The following is a 17,554-nucleotide window of genomic DNA, read 5'->3' as shown; positions in this document are numbered from 1 at the left end:
TATTGTCCCTCCCTTATTTCATATTTATCCTTTTCTTTGGTGTTACTCATAAATGAATCGGGAGTAAAATTCCACTCTGACCCTTAACTATTTTGCGAACTTCTATTGCACTCTTTATCAATTGAAAAATGACATTGCGGTCCCTAACTACTGTTCCTGTCAGACCTTTTGCTCCCTCTGTTAATGTCTCCATCTATAACTAACAAATATTGCTTACGTATATCGTTAACTCAACATGTGCCAAGCAACCATTTAAAGGACAAATCGTCCCCTGATCACTTAACAAAAATGATGCATTTTGCCCCTCTCTTCAATGATTTCTTCGAAGCTGATTTTGCTAATGGTTTAGATAATTTTACTCTCGGCGGAGGAGGTAGGCCGGAGACAAATCATGACGGTGATTGAACGCGATGCCTCCAGTACGATTCTAGTGGATTAGAATTTGTACAGAGATTGTAGTGATGAGCTCGCTATGACTGTGCTTGATTCATCGGGGTTGTTAGGGTTTAGTAAGATAGAATTAGGAATTGTGATAATAATGTTAACGCTATGGTTAAGGATAATGAGAAGTGTGGGGTTGGTGATGGTGATGCAAAATCCGAAAGTGAAATTGATCAATTGGATGATGTGGAGAAAGCAGAGGGAGATCAGTTATTGAATTTGGATGGAGAAGATTCAATGTGCATGGTAAGTAATAGTGATGTAAAATTAGAGAGTGGATTGTGTGGTGAGGGCGGGAGATTGGATCAATTCAATAATTTTGGTGTGCAATTGAGGTTGGAAGACAAGAAAGAAAGAGAGAATGAGAGGGTTGAGGAGGGAGCGTTGTCTGGTTTTGAGCATTCAAAGGTTGAGAATTCAATGTATAACTATGGAAGCGACATCAGTGATGGCAATAGAAATGAGTCTTGTGTGGCGAAAAGTGTGCAATATCACAAGGAATTAGAAGTGCGGAACAAGAATCCATTGGTTATAAACTCCTCTGTGACCTTTGACTCAAATGATTTGGATGATTTTCTGTTAGATAATGATAGGTTTGATCGAGGTCTTGAGATGTCTAGTTTTCTTTACGAGAAGTAAAAATGGAACAATAAAGTTGAACAACAAAAGGAAAAAGAAGTAAAGCGTTCCTGGCCTCTCTAAAACTTAGCATTTTGCTGAGTTATCACGATTTGTTCCTTTAAATAATTATTTGATACGAGTTGAGTTAACAGTACACATAAGTAACATCCATTAATTATAGACGATGACATTAACAAAGAGAGAAAAAGATCTGACAAAAATAGTGATTAAAAGTCGCAATATTATTTTTTAATTGATGAAAGGTGGAATGAAAATTTGCAAAATAATTAAGAATCAGGGTGAGATTTTACTCATGAATCGGAGACATGGGAAAGGGAAACTTCTAACCACAAGGGTGATACCAACTGGTTGGCGTCTTTATATTTATCCTCAAGTACAGTGATCTAAATTCCAATGATAATTTGCGTGCATTCCTAACAAAAATATGTTAATTAACTTTGTTCTCTTTTTTTTTTTTTTTGTCAGTCCTTCTTAATGAGCAATTTTAATCAATTGAAGTGGTTTGATTAGTATATATAATTATATATATTCTCTAAAACTTAGCGTTTTGCTGAGTTATTAGGGAGGGATTTATCTCTTTAAATAGTTGTTTGCTATGATGCACGGACACTGACACGGACACGGGACACGACACGATACGGGACACACCGACACGCGGATTTTAAAATCTTACATAACACGGGGACACGCATATATATAAAATATAAAGTATTTTTTAGATAAAATATAATGATATTTTGATATTTTATTGATATTAAAATATAAATTAAAATTTTTAATTATTTTTAATATCTTATTTTAATTATATCAAGTATTTAAAATATTTTTTGTTTTAATAAATAATAATATATACTATATCTAAATTTATTTTAAGAATATATGTTAAGAATAAGACTGGATACGCAGACACGTGATGGTATTTAGGTGTGTCCAGGCGTGTTCAGAGAAGATTTTTTTATTTTTTTATTAAGACACGGTTGGACACAGCAGACACGCGTGTCGGATGAGTGTTGGTGAGTGTCGTATCCGAAATGTGTCTGACATACGGACACGATAACTCAGAGAAGTGTCCGTGCTTCATAGGTTGTTTGACACGAGTTAGATTAACGGTATACGTAAGTAACATTCATTAACTATAGATGACGACATTAACAAAAGAAACAAAATATTTAATGAAAATAGTGATTAAGAACCGCAATATCATTTTTCAATCGATAAACGGCGAAATGAGAATTTGTAAAATAATTAAAAATCGGAGGTGAAATTTTACTCATAAATCGGAGACATGAAAAAGGAAAACTTCTAACCACAAGGGTGGTACCAACTCAGTTGACGTCTTCATATTTATCCTTAAATACAGAAATCTAAATTCCAATGATAATTTGCATGTATTCCCAACAAAAATATGTTAATTAACTCTGTTCTCTCTCTCTTTTTTTTTTTTGTCAAAACTTCTTAACGAGCAATTTTAATCAATTGAAGTGGTTTGATTGGTATATATATCCCCCCTAGTCAAAAGTCATAACCAAGCCAAGCAAATTTTTGAGAAAGAAGCATTATAAGCACACCCCCAATAGTTATCAAATTTTATTTCTATCTATATCTGTCCACTTTTAGAGTCTTGCTACTTGATGCTATTACCTTTGGCCAATTTTATGGTGTTTTTTATTTGGTGTCTAACTTTTGTCTAAATTATTTTTTATAATAATTTTAAAATTTTTTAATTTTTATACTTTTAAATTTAAAATTAATTATTTTACCTATTTTAGTAATTAGATAATACTTTTTAGACATCATAACAAACACCATTACTTTTATAGAAAATGTAAAATACTCTTTTATTTATATTTTTTGAATGGTTTTAGTGTAGAGGTATTGACACTTTTAAATTAAAAGTAGATAGATGGTACATATATGTTTAACTTAAAAAGTTTTATTCTAAAATTATATCTAATGGCTCAAGAAATAGGAGATGATAATCGAACTCTACTGGATTACAAACTCTATCCTACATGGTAATGCTTTTAGTCTGGAAGTCTCAGAAAAAGTAGAAGAGAAAAAATGAAAAAAAAAATCTTAATTCATATGAATCTATTATAAGTAAAAAATAATAGTATATAAGTAAATTTATAATTTATTAACGGTTTTTAAACGTTTAATATTAATAGATATTAAATTGAAAAAAATTATATGATATAGAAATTTAAATAAAAAATATAAAAATTTAATTAAAAATTTGATATAAATTTACAGAATAATTAAATCTATATAAAAGGAACAGTATATAATGCTCAAAGAAAAAACTTAAAAAAAAAAAAATAATTGAGAGGCCATTGTTGCAAGTTTTTCCCTATTTTTTTTTTTGCAGCAACCAATTATAAAGCAAATGAGGCATCTAATCATTAGAAGAAATTGTGAATCTCACTCATGTTTTACTCGTCTAATCAACTTACTCCTTTTTTTTTGTGACTGAAATAAATTAAAAAAAATTAAAAAAAAAGGATCTTCTTAAATAGAGGAACGATCATTTTTAAGATAATTTTTAAACTCCTTTTAAGATAAAAAAAGTTTCACATGAGAATGTTGTAACTTTATCGTCATCTTTATTATAATATTCATCTCTCATAATCAAATAAAAGTCAACACGCCAATTGGGTAAGAATAAGTTTAACCCACCCCTTTTAAGAATAAGTTTAACACCGCATTGTTAAAAGTGAAAGAAAATGTTTTTTGTAGCATATATTCTCTTGTCAGAAACACTCGGCTCAGGATCCGAAAATATGCGCTTAAGGGTACCAATTGGGTATCCATATACCCGACACGGCTCATAAAATTATTGGCGACAGATATTCTTTAAAATAAGAGAAAATGATAAATAGATCCCTGATCTTTTGTTCTGCGGACATTTTTGTCCCTAACCATTGAAAAATACTTTTAATTTCTTGACCTTCACAAAATTTGGACGGATCAGTCCCTCCTTTCAAATGCCTCCGTCAGGGACTGATCCGTCCAAATGTCTCCGTCAGGGATTGATCCGTCCAAGTTTTGTAAAGGTTAGGGACTTAAAAATATTTTTCAATGGTCAGAGACAAAAATGTCTGTAAGACAAAAGGTCAGGGACCTATTTGTCCTTTTCTCTTAAAATAATATACTCATCCATTCTTTTACAAAACTTTTCATTAAACAATTACCAAAAAAAAAACCTTTTCATTAAACAGTTTAATTAAATATATTAAATTATTTAAATAATTTCAATTACTATATATATGTTTATGTGAATAAAAAAAGGATTTTTTATATCTTGAAAAAATATTTTTATTTTGTATTATTTATTTTTATCAATTGAATATTAATTTTCATTGTAGTATTTACAATTTTATTATATTAATTTTTAAAATTTAAATTAAAAATAGCAGTAAATTCATAATATTTTATTAATATTAATATTTTCATTATACAAGAATACTTATCATTTCTGAAAAAAAAAACATGTGCGTATTTTGGGTTATAAATTTTTCTACGTCAGTGTGAGAGAGAAAGCAAGGTGCAGAAGAAGCTGACTGGAAAGAGCGAAAAAGCGCAGACAGACGGACACTAAGAAGAAAATCTCTTTCTTTCGCTGAAATTCATTCAAAGATACACTCTCGTTCTTATTTCTCTCACCGCGTGGCTCTCTAGCTGATTCTTCACACTTCGACATGGCGGAGCGTTCTTCCTCTTTTGGACTTGGTCCTCGATTAGGTCAGATTTCTCGTCATTGATTGATAGCATGATTGATTTTTTTGTTGTTTTTAAATTATATCTTATATTGATATCTATTTTACGATTTGTGGAATTGTTGAATCCTGTAATTTATGTTCATTTTCTTACCGCTTTACGCAGCTTCATGAAGTTTCGGCTATTTTGGTTTGTTGTTTTACCATTGTCCGTCACTGTAGCTTTCTGTAGAAGTTGGTGTCTTTTTGTTTCTTGAATGTGTTAGTTCAGTTGGGTTTAGTATATTGAAAATTGAAGAAAAAAGAGAACAAGCGTCATTGATGCCATTTGTGCCACTATGTCTGGCAGTAGCAGAGGTAGGTTTCATTGAGTATCCGCCGAAGAAAGCTATTATTTTTGTGGAAGAATTGGGATAGTCTATGCTAATTGGCAGACAGGCTTCTGTAGTTCTGTGTCTCTTTTGGGGAAAAAATCTATGTTGTCTAAGAAATTCTGCTACATTGAGCATCTGATTTTCTAGCTGGCTGGGTCGTGTTGATTAAAAAAGAAAAAATTGTATAGAGCGCTGCTGCTGAGGGCATTGTTAGGTTGGAATATTTGTGCCAATATAGAATCAAGAAAACAAATGAAAAGTAGAATAAAGAACAAACAAAAGCACAGCAATTTATATGTGGTTCACAGAAGTTTTACATGGCAAGATATAAACTCCCCTTTGAATATTTCAGAGAAAATTGCCGCTTTATTGCTTTTTATTAGTTTTCTTGATGATTAATTTCCAGCAGGCTTGCTCCTTCTTTCATTATTTTTCTGTTTTAGTGTTGAAATGGATTTTGTAGCTGAGATGCTCAACTTTCAGCACTTTCACCCAAATTGTAGGCTATAGTGCTTCATCTGTTATCAGTTCCTATCCCCTAATACGAATGCATCAATAATAAATCCATGCAGATTAACATTTTTAACTCAAAGTGGCAATGATACATTTGTTGCGAAATATAGGATATGAAGCACATATTGGAATTTTAAATTAGTAGCACCGGTCCACATCATGTCTTGTACAGGTGTTTTATAGCATGAATATTGAATGTTAGATTTCTTATACATGCGAGACAGTTTTTTTCTTAAAAGGAATGAAAATAAAAATAGAACCTAAATATTTTCTTACTAATGCATGTAACCTCTGGTTAATCGTTTCCCGTGTATGTCATTAATCTAGTATTCAAAAAGATATTTAGCTGAATGTCATATTATATCATTTATCAATTTGCAGATCTTCAGCAACTGCAGTTTGAAGCACAGCATCGGTGGTTGCGCCCTGCAGAAATATGTGAAATTCTTTGTAACTATCGTATCTTTCATATCACATCAGAACCACCAAACAGGCCACCAAGTATGGTTCTAAAATGTGTTGCTCATAAATTTATTGCTAAATTCTCATCACATGTACTTAACACGTGTGGTGATTGCAGGTGGTTCGCTTTTTCTTTTTGATAGGAAGGTTTTGAGATACTTCAGAAAGGATGGACATAATTGGAGAAAGAAAAAGGACGGAAAGACTGTGAAGGAAGCTCATGAGAAGTTGAAAGTTAGTAAACATACTTCTGTTTCGAGTTTGTGATTGATAAAATTTTTGTAAGAGGGAATTTATTTATTTGCTTACAAATTTAGGTGGGAAGTGTTGATGTGTTACACTGCTACTATGCCCATGGAGAAGAAAATGAAAATTTTCAGAGGCGTAGCTATTGGATGCTTGAACCGTGAGTATGAATTATTTATTTATTATAAAATATTTTATGAGAATTGATATGTTGAAACTAAAGTACGTCAATATTTTCCATGGCAGTTGCTGGCTCGGTTTTCTTTCTAAGTATTACATTGTTGCATTTGTAATTAATCTTGAAAAGATTTGTTGATAGTGAATATAGTAATATACACTTGCACATTTAATTTCTGTTTCTGTTTCTTAGAAATTCTTTTAGTTTTCAAATTTCAATATAGTTCTGCTTAAGTAAATATTATTTTTCTTTAAAATCAGGTACAATGTTTTGATTAATTTGTTTGCTTGCAGGGATATGATGCATATAGTATTTGTCCACTATTTGGATGTTAAGGTATTTTCTTCTTCGTGTACTTCTCCCTCCTCCTTATTTGTGTGTGTGGCTGAGAGAGATGCTGTTGTTATTGCTGTTGGTGATTTTGTTTTGTTTGTTATAAGTTGCCCTGCACCCCCCCCCCCTTTTTAACCTGCGTCAGTTTTAGGAGTAGATAATTTTTTTTGTTAATATATCTTTTACCAAAGAATCTTAAAAATAATATTTTATTGACTTAATATTATTTCTTAATTTTGTAAAGCTGGTATTGACTCGATTTTTGGATTAATTGATATTTTGTGGGTTCTTTATTATTTTAATTTCCTTTTTTTTTTAGGTTAACAAGACCAATATCGGTAGAAATATTGATACAGATGAGGCTATGTCAGAATCCCAGAAGGGCAGTTCTGTGTTATCTGGCTTCCCCACAAGTTATAACAGCATGCCTTCTCGAAGTACAGATTCCATGAGTCCGACTAGCACTTTGACGTCATTATGTGAAGATGCTGATTCTGGTAATCAAGGCTTTAAATATCTTGATGTACTGTTACATTTTTTTTTTCTGCATTGGAGTTTGGTCCATGGCTCATTGTTTACCATTTAAAAGCCTTGATCAAATTTCATACCAGAGGATATTCGTCAAGCAAGTTCTGGAATGCACTCGTTTGGCAACCCTTTGGGGAGTGGTCAGGCAATGGATATCATTGATACTTGTTCAAATAGATCATATTTTATGCATCCCATTTCAGGTTAACTTGTCTTCCTTTCTTCAATTTGTTTTGCATGATTATCTTCTAACTTAAGTTCCGCGCCTAATGTTAATAAGATAGTCAAAGTCTCGACTTGTAAGCTTTTTTGGGAATCTCTATTGTGTATTCATAAAATATTTCAGGTGATCATGGACAATCAACAATTTCTGTAACAGACTACATTCCACATGTCCAAGGGGATAAATCTAGATTAGGTATTACTGCTTACATTGAGGACCGAAAATCACATGTCATGCCATTAAGGGACACTATCACAGAGCAATCTGTTGGATTGTATACACCTTGTTCTTCCATTTCATCTGGTTCAAGGGGAAGCACCCTTGAACAAGAAAAAGCTGTTCCTGAGAATCTCTTCGGATCTAAAAGTGGCCTCAATGAGGAGTCAAGGGGTTCTCAGTCTACCCAGTCAAATTGGCAGGTACTCACTCCTCCTTACATGCAATCTTCTGATAAAATTGCATTGCTGCTTGTGTTAAATTGCAGTTCTCAGGACATAGACGAGTAGTTTAGATTTTGTCAGCAATATATAACACGTGCATATGCTACTTTAATTGTTTATCAGATTACTTTTGATGAGAATACTGGACCTTTGCCAAGATGGAGCCTAACCGAATCGTTAAGTTTGGAATTTGAATCTGATTATAGCATGGCTTTATTTGGGGGTGAAACTGATAATGCAATTCCAGAGATTTGCCCTGACTTGTTCACTTCTAATGGAGAGCTAAAAGAGCAACCTGTGCAACAGAAGTTCCCAAAGCAGTCTACAGATGCACAATCTCAGCATGCACCAAGATCCGACAGTGAATATGAACTTCCTCGGGAGGATAGTGCTGGCTATTCCTTGAATGCAAAGCATGCATTACTGGATGGAGAGGAGAACCTGAAGAAGGTTGATAGCTTCTCAAGGTGGATTACTAAAGAACTTGGAGAGGTGGATGATCTGCATCTGCAGTCTTCCCCTGGTATTTCATGGAGCACAGATGAGTGTGGGCATGTAATAGATGATACATCATTGAACCCGTCCTTATCCCAAGATCAGTTGTTCAGCATAAGTGATTTTTCACCTAAATGGGCTTATGCAGATTCCGAGATTGAGGTACTTGTTAGTTATCAACTTATCATGTCAGTTAATTCTTTCAATAAGAAAGAGACCACAAAGGTGACTTTGATTTGAGATTTAGTCAGAGATATATAACTACTTTTTTAGCCAATTATTTTTGGCTCTAATAATATATTTATCTTGTGTGTTCTGTGCTAAAAATATGATAAATGAAGATTTGATTGATTTTTTAAAAATCTTTTTTTGAATTTTTTTTCCAACACATTTTTTATTTGCATGTGATATCAACTGACCCTGTCTTAAGCGCTTTTGTTTTTGGATGTTTTCCGTGCCATATCTCCTCCTCTGTTACTCCTTTCTTGTATTCTATGATGTATATGTTAATTTGCTGTCTGCTATAGTACTTTATTATATGTGAATAATGGTTTTACTCTTTCCTGCCAAGAAACTACTGGTTATATTTACTCCTTTTCCTTGTTCTTTGCTTAAATATAAGTGTACAGAAGGCACCTGTAGTTTGATTACATCATATCCTATTCGTTATCACACAGGTGTTGATTATTGGAGCATTTTTGAAGAGTCAACTGGAGGTGGAAGCCTGTCACTGGTCCTGTATGTTTGGTGAAGTGGAGGTTCCTGCTGAGATTTTAGCCAATGGAATTATGTGCTGTCAAGCTCCACCTCGTCAGGTTGGACGTGTACCTTTCTATGTGACCTGTTCCAATAGGTTTGCTTGTAGTGAAGTGAGGGACTTTGAGTTCAGAGAGGGATTTGCTAGGAATGTAGATTTTGCAGATTTTTTCTACAGTTCAACTGAAATGATGCTTCATTTGCGACTTGATGAGTTACTTTCTTCGAAATCAGTGCTATCTACTAATCAAGATTTTGAGGGTTATATGGAGACAAGAAACTTAATTTTTAAGCTCATCTCACTTAAAGAGGAAGAGGAATATTCACATAAGGAAGAGGCAACTGCAGGGTTGAGTGTATCACAACACAAATTGGAGGAGCATGTGTTTCACAGGAAGATTAAAGAGAAGCTCTACTCATGGCTTCTTCACAAGGTAACTGAAGGTGGTAAAGGGCCAAATGTATTAGACAAGGATGGTCAGGGTGTGTTACATTTAGTTGCTGCTCTTGGTTATGATTGGGCCATAACTCCAGTTATAACTGCTGGGGTTAATATCAACTTCCGTGATGTGAATGGATGGACAGCTTTACATTGGGCTGCATCCTGTGGCAGGTAAGGGATCAACATTGTTTCCTTTGTTGATTTGAGTTGATTGTGCATATGTTGCAACTACTACTTTGCGTAAACGTTTCTTTTACTACCTTGATTATTCCTTTTTGATAGAGTTCTGGAAACTGCTTGATTGGCCATAATTTCCCCCTTCATATTTAAACATTTTTATGCTAAACATCACAAGTTCATTCACGTTTTTTTTACTGCAACTGCTGTGGTCAATTGATCTTTCTAATCTCTATATACTGTTATGCTGTCAGTATTAGTAAAAACTCCATAGTAGTACTTCTCAAAAGTATTGCAAAATATATGTTCATTCAGCATAACACATCTTTATGTAATTTTTTGTCCGGTGCTCAGAGAGCGAACAGTTGCTGTCCTTGTCTCCATGGGTGCAGCAGCTGGAGCATTGACAGATCCAAGTCCAGCATTTCCTTCTGGTAGAACAGCTGCTGATCTTGCTTCTAGCAATGGACATAAAGGAATCTCTGGTTTTCTTGGAGAGTCATTATTAACTAGCCACCTTGCGTCACTTACAATGGATGATCCAAGTGAAGATGGCAGGAATAAAACTTTAGGTGGGAAAGCAGTGCAGACAGCTTCGGAGCGAAGTGCAACACCTCTACTTTATGGTGATGTATCAGATACTCTCTGCCTTAAGGATTCTCTTTCTGCTGTCCGTAATGCTACACAAGCCGCTGATCGCATACATCAAGTATTTAGGATGCAGTCATTTCAGAGGAAGCAGTTAGCTCAGTGTGAAGACGATGATGAGTTTGGATTGTCAGATCAACAAGTTCTTTCCTTTATAGCTTCTAGGGCTTGCAAATCTGGACAAGGAGAGGGTTTAGTGAATGCTGCTGCAACACAAATTCAGAAAAAATTTCGTGGTTGGAAGAAGAGAAAAGAATTCCTGATCATTCGCCAAAGAGTTGTCAAAATCCAGGTTAATTGTTCTGCTCTCGTTCTTGATTTGTCTTATATATTCTCGAGTACACTGGATATTCTAGATGTTGGTTTCTTTTTCTTTTTTTTTTTTTTTTGGGTGCATTTAGGTGTTGGATTCAATTCGAACTATCCTATTTCTCTTTCTGTTATTTGGGATATTGGAAGTGCAACCTTTATAATTTTCAATGGAGTTCATTTGATGAGAACTCACTTGGGAATACTATATTCTTTTGCCTGTTAAAAATACTGCTACACATCTTTTCATGGGGATTACTTCTAACATCGGCATTTATATTGTTTCCAACCTCTATCCTGTAAGGAAAATTCAGGGATTTGAAAAAGATTTGTATTAGTCGCATCCTTCCAGTCATTTTATGCGTTATTTCTTTCCCGGGTCTTCTTTCTGGATTATTCACAAGTTGATTTTTTCTTTTTTCTTTTTTTTTTTTTTTATTTTTTTATTTTGTGCCTCTCTACATTTGAGACATCCTGTCACTGACTTGAATTCCATGTTGTTAAGGCCCACGTAAGAGGTCACCAGGTAAGGAAGCAATACAAATTAATCTGGTCTGTTGGAATCCTAGAGAAGGTCATATTACGCTGGAGACGTAAGGGCAGAGGCTTACGTGGATTCCGACCAGATACCCTTAACATGGTCCCCAACCCACCAAGCAATCCTTCACAAGAGGATGACTATGATGTTCTCAAAGAAGGAAGGAAGCAAAGTGAAGAAAGGTTCCAAAAGGCCCTTTCAAGGGTGAAATCCATGGTCCAGTACCCGGAGGCACGTGCTCAATACCGGCGGGTGCTGAATGTAGTAGAGGACTTTCGTCAAACCAAGGTATTATATTTTCTAATATATGGATTAATGACGAAACTCTGAATATCTAGCTTAATCATAGGTTCTTTTACTATCCAGCAGGAATATACCAATTCGGAAGACACTGTTGATGGGGTGGCGGATTTGATTGATATTGATATGCTTTTGGACGATGAGAACTTCTTGCCTATAGCATATGATTGATCCTCTGCAGTGGTTACTACTACTACTGCACTTCCCAGTGTAAATACATACATGGCCCAGTTGGTTTTATTTGGCATTGGAACAGCTCTAACATCTCTTGCTGTATATAGTTCTAATCAGAACTCTGCTTGGGTCCTTGGCTTTCGAGTTCTGTATCAAAATCCTTGTTGGACCCATGGCTGAATTCAAAGTAGATTGTAAAAGCTAGAATACATTCAGGTTTGACAGTTGTCACAGGTCATATACTGTAATTTAGATATGGTTTGACTTTTATATATGGTGGTTTTTACTTTTTATACGCAAGGAAATCCTATTTATAGTAGTGCGGGACTTGTACAAACACAAGGGTAGTTTAAAAATTATACTTCATTACTGATCTTGATCTTGTTGGGTTAATACATGTTCATAAACAAATTTCTTGAGTTTAAACTATTATATTATATTATATAGTTAAATATTTAAAATATATTAAATATTTGTAACTTATTAAAAGGAATTTATATTAAAAAATTGAATATTATTTTAAACTATTAATGCTATTAACTTTTTAATTAGTAAGAATATAAATTAATAAAAGAAATTATTTTATTATTGGTTATGCAGATGAGCAGCTCCCTCACTATTAATAAAAAATTTACTGCCAAAGTAAGGCCTTAGTTCATTTTTTTTAAATTACTTTTGTTTCAATAAAAAGGTACATTTATATATGAAAATCCCGTTTCAACATCCAAACACAACAAATTTCTACTTTTACTTTAATAATAATAATAATAAATTCTTGAAAAATTTAAATGAATTCATAAATTTTCAATAAACCCTTGGAAAAAAAATTATCCAATAATTTCTAAAAATTATAATAGTGAACTTATAAATTCCTACAATAACAGAATTGAAATCTAAGAAAAATAATTGGGTTCAGCTTGCAGTTTTTCACTATAATTTTCAGATATTATTTTCTTTTCTTTTATCAAAATTGGCCATAATCTAATAGTCAATAGGGGCTATTTGTATCCGTCAGCTATGCTATAAATGCTGGAATCCAAATTTTAGTCAAGACCTTTTCTCTGTTCGAAGCTTATTTGTTTGGTTTATGAATCTATAAACAGAAAACAATTGTTAGCAGACGTCTCAGTCAAATTTTGCTTTTCCTCTCTTCTTGCTATATTTCTCCTTCCAAATTGTGTTTGTTTAGGGTAAACATAGGTGAAATTTTTCATGGAAAAAGTTCCAATTTTATGTATATAATTTTTCTTTTAGAACTGAAACAGATTAGAGAATAATTGGTGTTAATTCAATAAAATCAAATTACGAATATACATAACAGTTCTATTACTTTTATGGACGATCTGAGACATAAGAGAAAAGATCTACTTGTGACTTGTGAGAAAAGGGAAAGAGACCGATTGGTGCTTAAAGTCTCATCTGATTGGATGATACTGATCAGAAACTCTTCTTGGTGGCAGCTTTCGCAGTATGAAAAGCACCAACCCTGATGGAACAATCTCCACCAACTGCACGCACATTAACAACAATCAACAAAATATAGATAACCATTAGAAAGTACTACATTACTACATGGAAGGTTCAGAAAGCCTTTTTAATTTGTCACATGATGTAATAAGATTTGATCCCCTCTATAAGAAAGATAATCTAAGCTAAGATCATGTTGAAACCTACCAAATAATAGATGAGGTTAAGAATGGGATGATCCAACACATCCAGATCTGCTTCCTCGTCAAATGCAGATACTGCAAGCTACAATGAAGGTGACAACTAAGACCATGTTGTAAAACCAAAAATCATTCAACAATATACTTGCATCATTGCATTTATTTGTCGGGGTGTCAGTTTTTGAACATCATCAGAACAATGCATCATCAGTATCCAAAAACATTTGTCCAAGCTCACATCTAGATATATTGATCCAATGATGTAACAAAAAACCAACGGTGATTGATTAAAGAGAACAGAGCGCATAGTATAGCTTTTAAAATGAAAGGAACTAACCATAGTACATCTTATCAAGAAACATGTACAGCAAATAGTTGTCACTGAGCCAACCTGCAAAAGCGAGAAGTTATGCACCGAAAACTTTTACCAGAGTTTGCTGAAATTTCCCCCAGTGAGACTTGCTGCATGGCTGTATTTGATATTGCAAGTGTATATTTTTCTTCTAAGGTTGAATAGCTTAGAGGAACTCAAAGTTTAGATACGAACCTCGTAAAGCTTCTTTTGACGACCTCTGGATTCAATTGGGAAGCGCCTCAGCAGGAAAAACAGCCTAAACCATTGCAAGCAGCTTAGTGTTGAATGACATAAGAAGAATGGTGCTATTGCAAAGAGAAAAGCTTACCTTCCACCATACAACAAGAATCCAAGAGCAGCGCAAAATGAAACAACTGCAACACAGCATTAGAATGAAATTCACAATTCTAAACAACTACGCATAAGATGTTTCTAGGCACTTATACTCCAAGCCGTATAGATGTTTTAACATATCAAAAACATTCCCCCCACCCCCCAGTTTTGCATGTTAAATAGAACATCAACCAAAACAAAGTTGATAGAACTTAGAAGTAAATAACCTGCAAGGAAGAGTTTAGCAATCTCTGCGCCAGTGTCAGCGCTGCTTACGCTCATGAAAATCCAAAAGCAGATCTATAATTATCAGGTCAGAAGATAAAAGCACTCTCAATCTCTTTGAACTAAATTTAAGAACACTTTCTGTTTTTCAGGACTAAAATTGAAGGACAAGGCTATAGATTCAGTGCTTGCCTGTATGAAGTAAATAAACCCATTGATAACAAAATAAGCAGGCCTAAGTTTTTGCGCTGGTTCACTTCTTGCCTAAAATATATTTGGGTATCATGAACAGAATATAATATACAGAGAATTAATAAAATGACTGTTATTTTAGTTATTTAGTACTTCCAGAAGTAAGTAATTATACCTGGTGGTATATCTCAGCCCAGAACAGGACAAGCAACGTATAAGTAGAGAAAAACAGAAGACTAGGAATCTCCATTAGCACCCTCTCCAGTGACTACAATAATAACATAATATGATAAAAGGTCAGAACAGAGAGGAAACAAGGTAGGCAAAAACAAAATGAAAGAAAAACAAAGGATACAATAAAATTTCTGATATTATATTGTATCTGTGCATTTACTTGAACTACTTTTTCTTTTTCCTTGTCATAAATTACAGTAGAAAATATAATCTCTCATAATAAAGGGTACCAAAAGTGCTATAGATTTAGCCCCCATGGTCAACGTGTAGGGACAGAAATACATAAAAAATAGGAGATACAAAGTCACAAGCTTTTGAAGTATCAGAGACACACAAAGAAGTAAGATGTCTCTGTGAGACAAAATCCACTGAATTCTTTGTCCATCCAGAAACTGGGAACAATAAGTCAAGGCTAGAGAAATAACTTTTCTATCTTGTTTCAGTGTCTATGTACCTGTCACGAGGGATCTTATCAATTATCATACACACACCCTCTAAGAGTCATCAATTGTACTAACAGATTTTTCTCCCATTTAAAGAAAACAAATCCTAAATTGATCCAACTAATTCCGTAACACATTTCCCAATTTTACACTTGCCAAATTCATTCTTTGCAAAAACCACTATACGTGCTATTTTCTCTAACTTACCAAACCAGGAAGTGAAAGGGAATTAATGCACAAGTGTCAGTATTTCTAATTCTGAAAATGAAAATTACCTTGGGTTTAATTGCAAAAATAGTTTCGTATGAACCAAATATAACAGCCCTCACTGCAAATGTAACAAAGGTTCATTAATCAGCAAACATAAAATATGCATACAAAGCTAATTTTAGCTCTCTTAACAAAAGAAATTCACAATTCTTACATCCATTGACAATAAAATTCATTAAGTGGAAAACCTTCTGTGTTGTCCATCCATATTCAGGTACTCTCATTTGAATGCGCACCAGTTGCACCTAACATTACCATAAATCAAACCAATGATCATTGAATCCTTTTGATACAATCCTCGTCTTAAACTAAAAAATTAAATATAATCTACAAGAACGAACAATTTTTCCACAGCTAAATAGGTTCATAGGGTTTGCAAAAAACAGTTATGCTAAGAGAGAAATATTAGTGTTTGAACATCGAGATTCAAAAGAAAATTAACAATAGCTACAATTTGAAGCAAAAAAAGGGGATTGAAAACGATTGCAAAACACCAATGCAGATCCTTGAAAAATTCCATTCAATTTCCTGTTGTGAACAGTCATCAGTTGAGGAGAGAGGTAGAGCTTCTATTTTTTATTTTCCCGGGAAAATGAAAGAAAATGACGTACGATGGCAACAATGGAAACGGTGGCGTAAGCGGCACAAAGAGCATAGTAAATGCCTCTTTGCCATTCATCCGATTCATCAACGTCGTTCCACCAGTGAGATACAGCATCAATCTGAGGTCCTCCTTCTCCGAACACAAAACTCTTTGTCCTCAGTGAAGACGCCATTGACGTGGAGCTGCAAATGCAGAAGGAAAGCGATGAAGAAGAAGGAGGAGGAGGAGGAAGAAGAAGACGGAGAAGAAGAGAGGAAGTTTTGTTTGTGTGTGTTCGTCACTCATCACTCATGAGAAGAGAACCGGTGGGACACGTGGCGAGAGGGGAGAAGGGACAGGTGGAGGACGTTGTTGAGACACGTGTGAAAGCGTGGCATATTCTTTTGTTGAGTGAGAGGACGATGCCTTGCTTTGTTGGAAGAAAGAATGGTGAAGTGATGATGTGATTTGTGATGCCCCTTCTTTTGAATTGACCTTATCAAATCAATAATTAATTAATTATCATATTCTTAATTCTTCCGATCAATCAGTGCACTGCACACGCTTCCTTATTTACTTTCAATTTGACCCTTTCAACTTTATCCATATTTTGCATTTTCCTATTTTCCTTCAAGGATTTTTTTTTTTAATTCTTTCTTTTCATCTATATAAGTAAGGTTGGAAGTTAGTCGAGATAAACAAAAGTTTAAGCTTGACTCATAAAAATTGAGTTTGGCTCACGACTTAGGGGTAGCAATGGGTAGGGTTGGGTAGGGTTTGGAGTCAACTCTAACCCTACTCGCGGGTTGAGATTTTTATATAAACTCAACCCTACCCTACCTGTGGGTTGAGAATATCTCAACCCTAACCCTACCTGCGGGTATCCGACCCTACCCGCGGGTTAAAAAAAAAAAAGCAACGTTATTATATAACTTGATGATAATTTAAAATAGAATTGACTTTTATGTAAAAAAAGTTTATTAAATTATCAATTAATGATCTTCTTTTAATGACTAAGGATCTTTTGTATTTAGTAAGAAGTCTTTATTTCAACATCCACTTAAAATATATTTTTATATAAATATATAACATATACATATATAGGGTGCAGGTTGGTCGGGTAGGGTTGAGGCTCAACCCGCACGAAAACCCTACCCGCACCCTACCCTACCCGCTGCGAATCGGGTTGGCAACCCTACCCAACCGGGTGGGGTCGGGTTGGGTACCCGCGGGTAGGGTACATATTGCCACCCCTATCACGACTCGACTTATTAATAATTGAACCTATTTTTTAAGCTCAAACTCAGCTTACCAAAA

At 34.2% G+C, this 17,554-nt stretch overlaps 2 protein-coding genes across 6 annotated transcripts; one reads left to right on the top strand and one right to left on the bottom strand.

The window, feature by feature from the left end:
- Positions 1-4,573: 4,573 nt before the first annotated feature.
- Positions 4,574-12,228, top strand: LOC107633883 (calmodulin-binding transcription activator 2). Of its 4 annotated transcripts, none has more exons than XM_088507959.1 (13): positions 4,574-4,824; positions 6,068-6,187; positions 6,267-6,382; positions 6,466-6,554; positions 6,866-6,908; positions 7,225-7,402; positions 7,517-7,636; positions 7,780-8,075; positions 8,220-8,753; positions 9,269-9,960; positions 10,321-10,906; positions 11,429-11,749; positions 11,831-12,228. In XM_088507959.1, the coding sequence occupies exons 1-13, from the start codon at positions 4,782-4,784 to the stop codon at positions 11,930-11,932; spliced, it is 3,240 nt and encodes a 1,079-aa protein (XP_088364085.1). In that variant the 5' UTR covers positions 4,574-4,781; the 3' UTR covers positions 11,933-12,228. The 4 variants fall into 4 exon arrangements, with proteins under 4 accessions (XP_088364085.1, XP_088364084.1, XP_088364087.1 ...); XM_088507958.1 differs by having other exon boundaries at positions 4,576-4,824; positions 11,828-12,228; XM_088507961.1 differs by lacking the exon at positions 4,574-4,824 and adding an exon at positions 4,837-5,156.
- An 820-nt stretch (positions 12,229-13,048) lies between these two features.
- Positions 13,049-16,707, bottom strand: LOC107631642 (tobamovirus multiplication protein 1). 2 transcript variants are annotated; one of them, XM_088508994.1, is made up of 11 exons: positions 16,266-16,707; positions 15,809-15,899; positions 15,660-15,712; positions 14,883-14,975; positions 14,708-14,779; positions 14,518-14,590; positions 14,286-14,331; positions 14,150-14,213; positions 13,940-13,993; positions 13,610-13,687; positions 13,049-13,443 (listed from the first exon to the last, which is right to left on the bottom strand). In XM_088508994.1, the coding sequence occupies exons 1-11, from the start codon at positions 16,428-16,430 to the stop codon at positions 13,351-13,353; spliced, it is 882 nt and encodes a 293-aa protein (XP_088365120.1). In that variant the 5' UTR covers positions 16,431-16,707; the 3' UTR covers positions 13,049-13,350. The 2 variants fall into 2 exon arrangements, with proteins under 2 accessions (XP_088365120.1, XP_088365121.1); XM_088508995.1 differs by lacking the exon at positions 16,266-16,707 and adding an exon at positions 16,149-16,199 and having other exon boundaries at positions 13,164-13,443.
- Positions 16,708-17,554: the final 847 nt, after the last annotated feature.

Source organism: Arachis ipaensis, chromosome B3 (genome assembly GCF_059453495.1).
Source record: "Arachis ipaensis isolate K30076 ecotype BB chromosome B3, ASM5945349v1, whole genome shotgun sequence".
NCBI classification, from domain to species: domain Eukaryota; kingdom Viridiplantae; phylum Streptophyta; class Magnoliopsida; order Fabales; family Fabaceae; genus Arachis; species Arachis ipaensis.
The sequence above is the reverse complement of the archived record's forward strand: the minus strand, read 5'-3'. Positions and strand labels throughout refer to the sequence as shown.

Coding starts and splice junctions, on each gene's coding strand:
- LOC107633883 (XM_088507958.1), top strand. CDS start 4,782: ATGGCGGAGCGTTCTTCCTCTTTTGGACTTGGTCCTCGATTAG. Junction 7,637..7,779: donor TTTTATGCATCCCATTTCAG/GTTAACTTGTCT, acceptor AAAATATTTCAG/GTGATCATGGACAATCAACA. Junction 8,754..9,268: donor ATGCAGATTCCGAGATTGAG/GTACTTGTTAGT, acceptor GTTATCACACAG/GTGTTGATTATTGGAGCATT.
- LOC107631642 (XM_088508994.1), bottom strand. CDS start 16,430: ATGGCGTCTTCACTGAGGACAAAGAGTTTTGTGTTCGGAGAAGGAGGA. Junction 14,780..14,882: donor GGGCTGAGATATACCACCAG/GTATAATTACTT, acceptor AATATATTTTAG/GCAAGAAGTGAACCAGCGCA. Junction 14,332..14,517: donor TGCTAAACTCTTCCTTGCAG/GTTATTTACTTC, acceptor GCTGTGTTGCAG/TTGTTTCATTTTGCGCTGCT.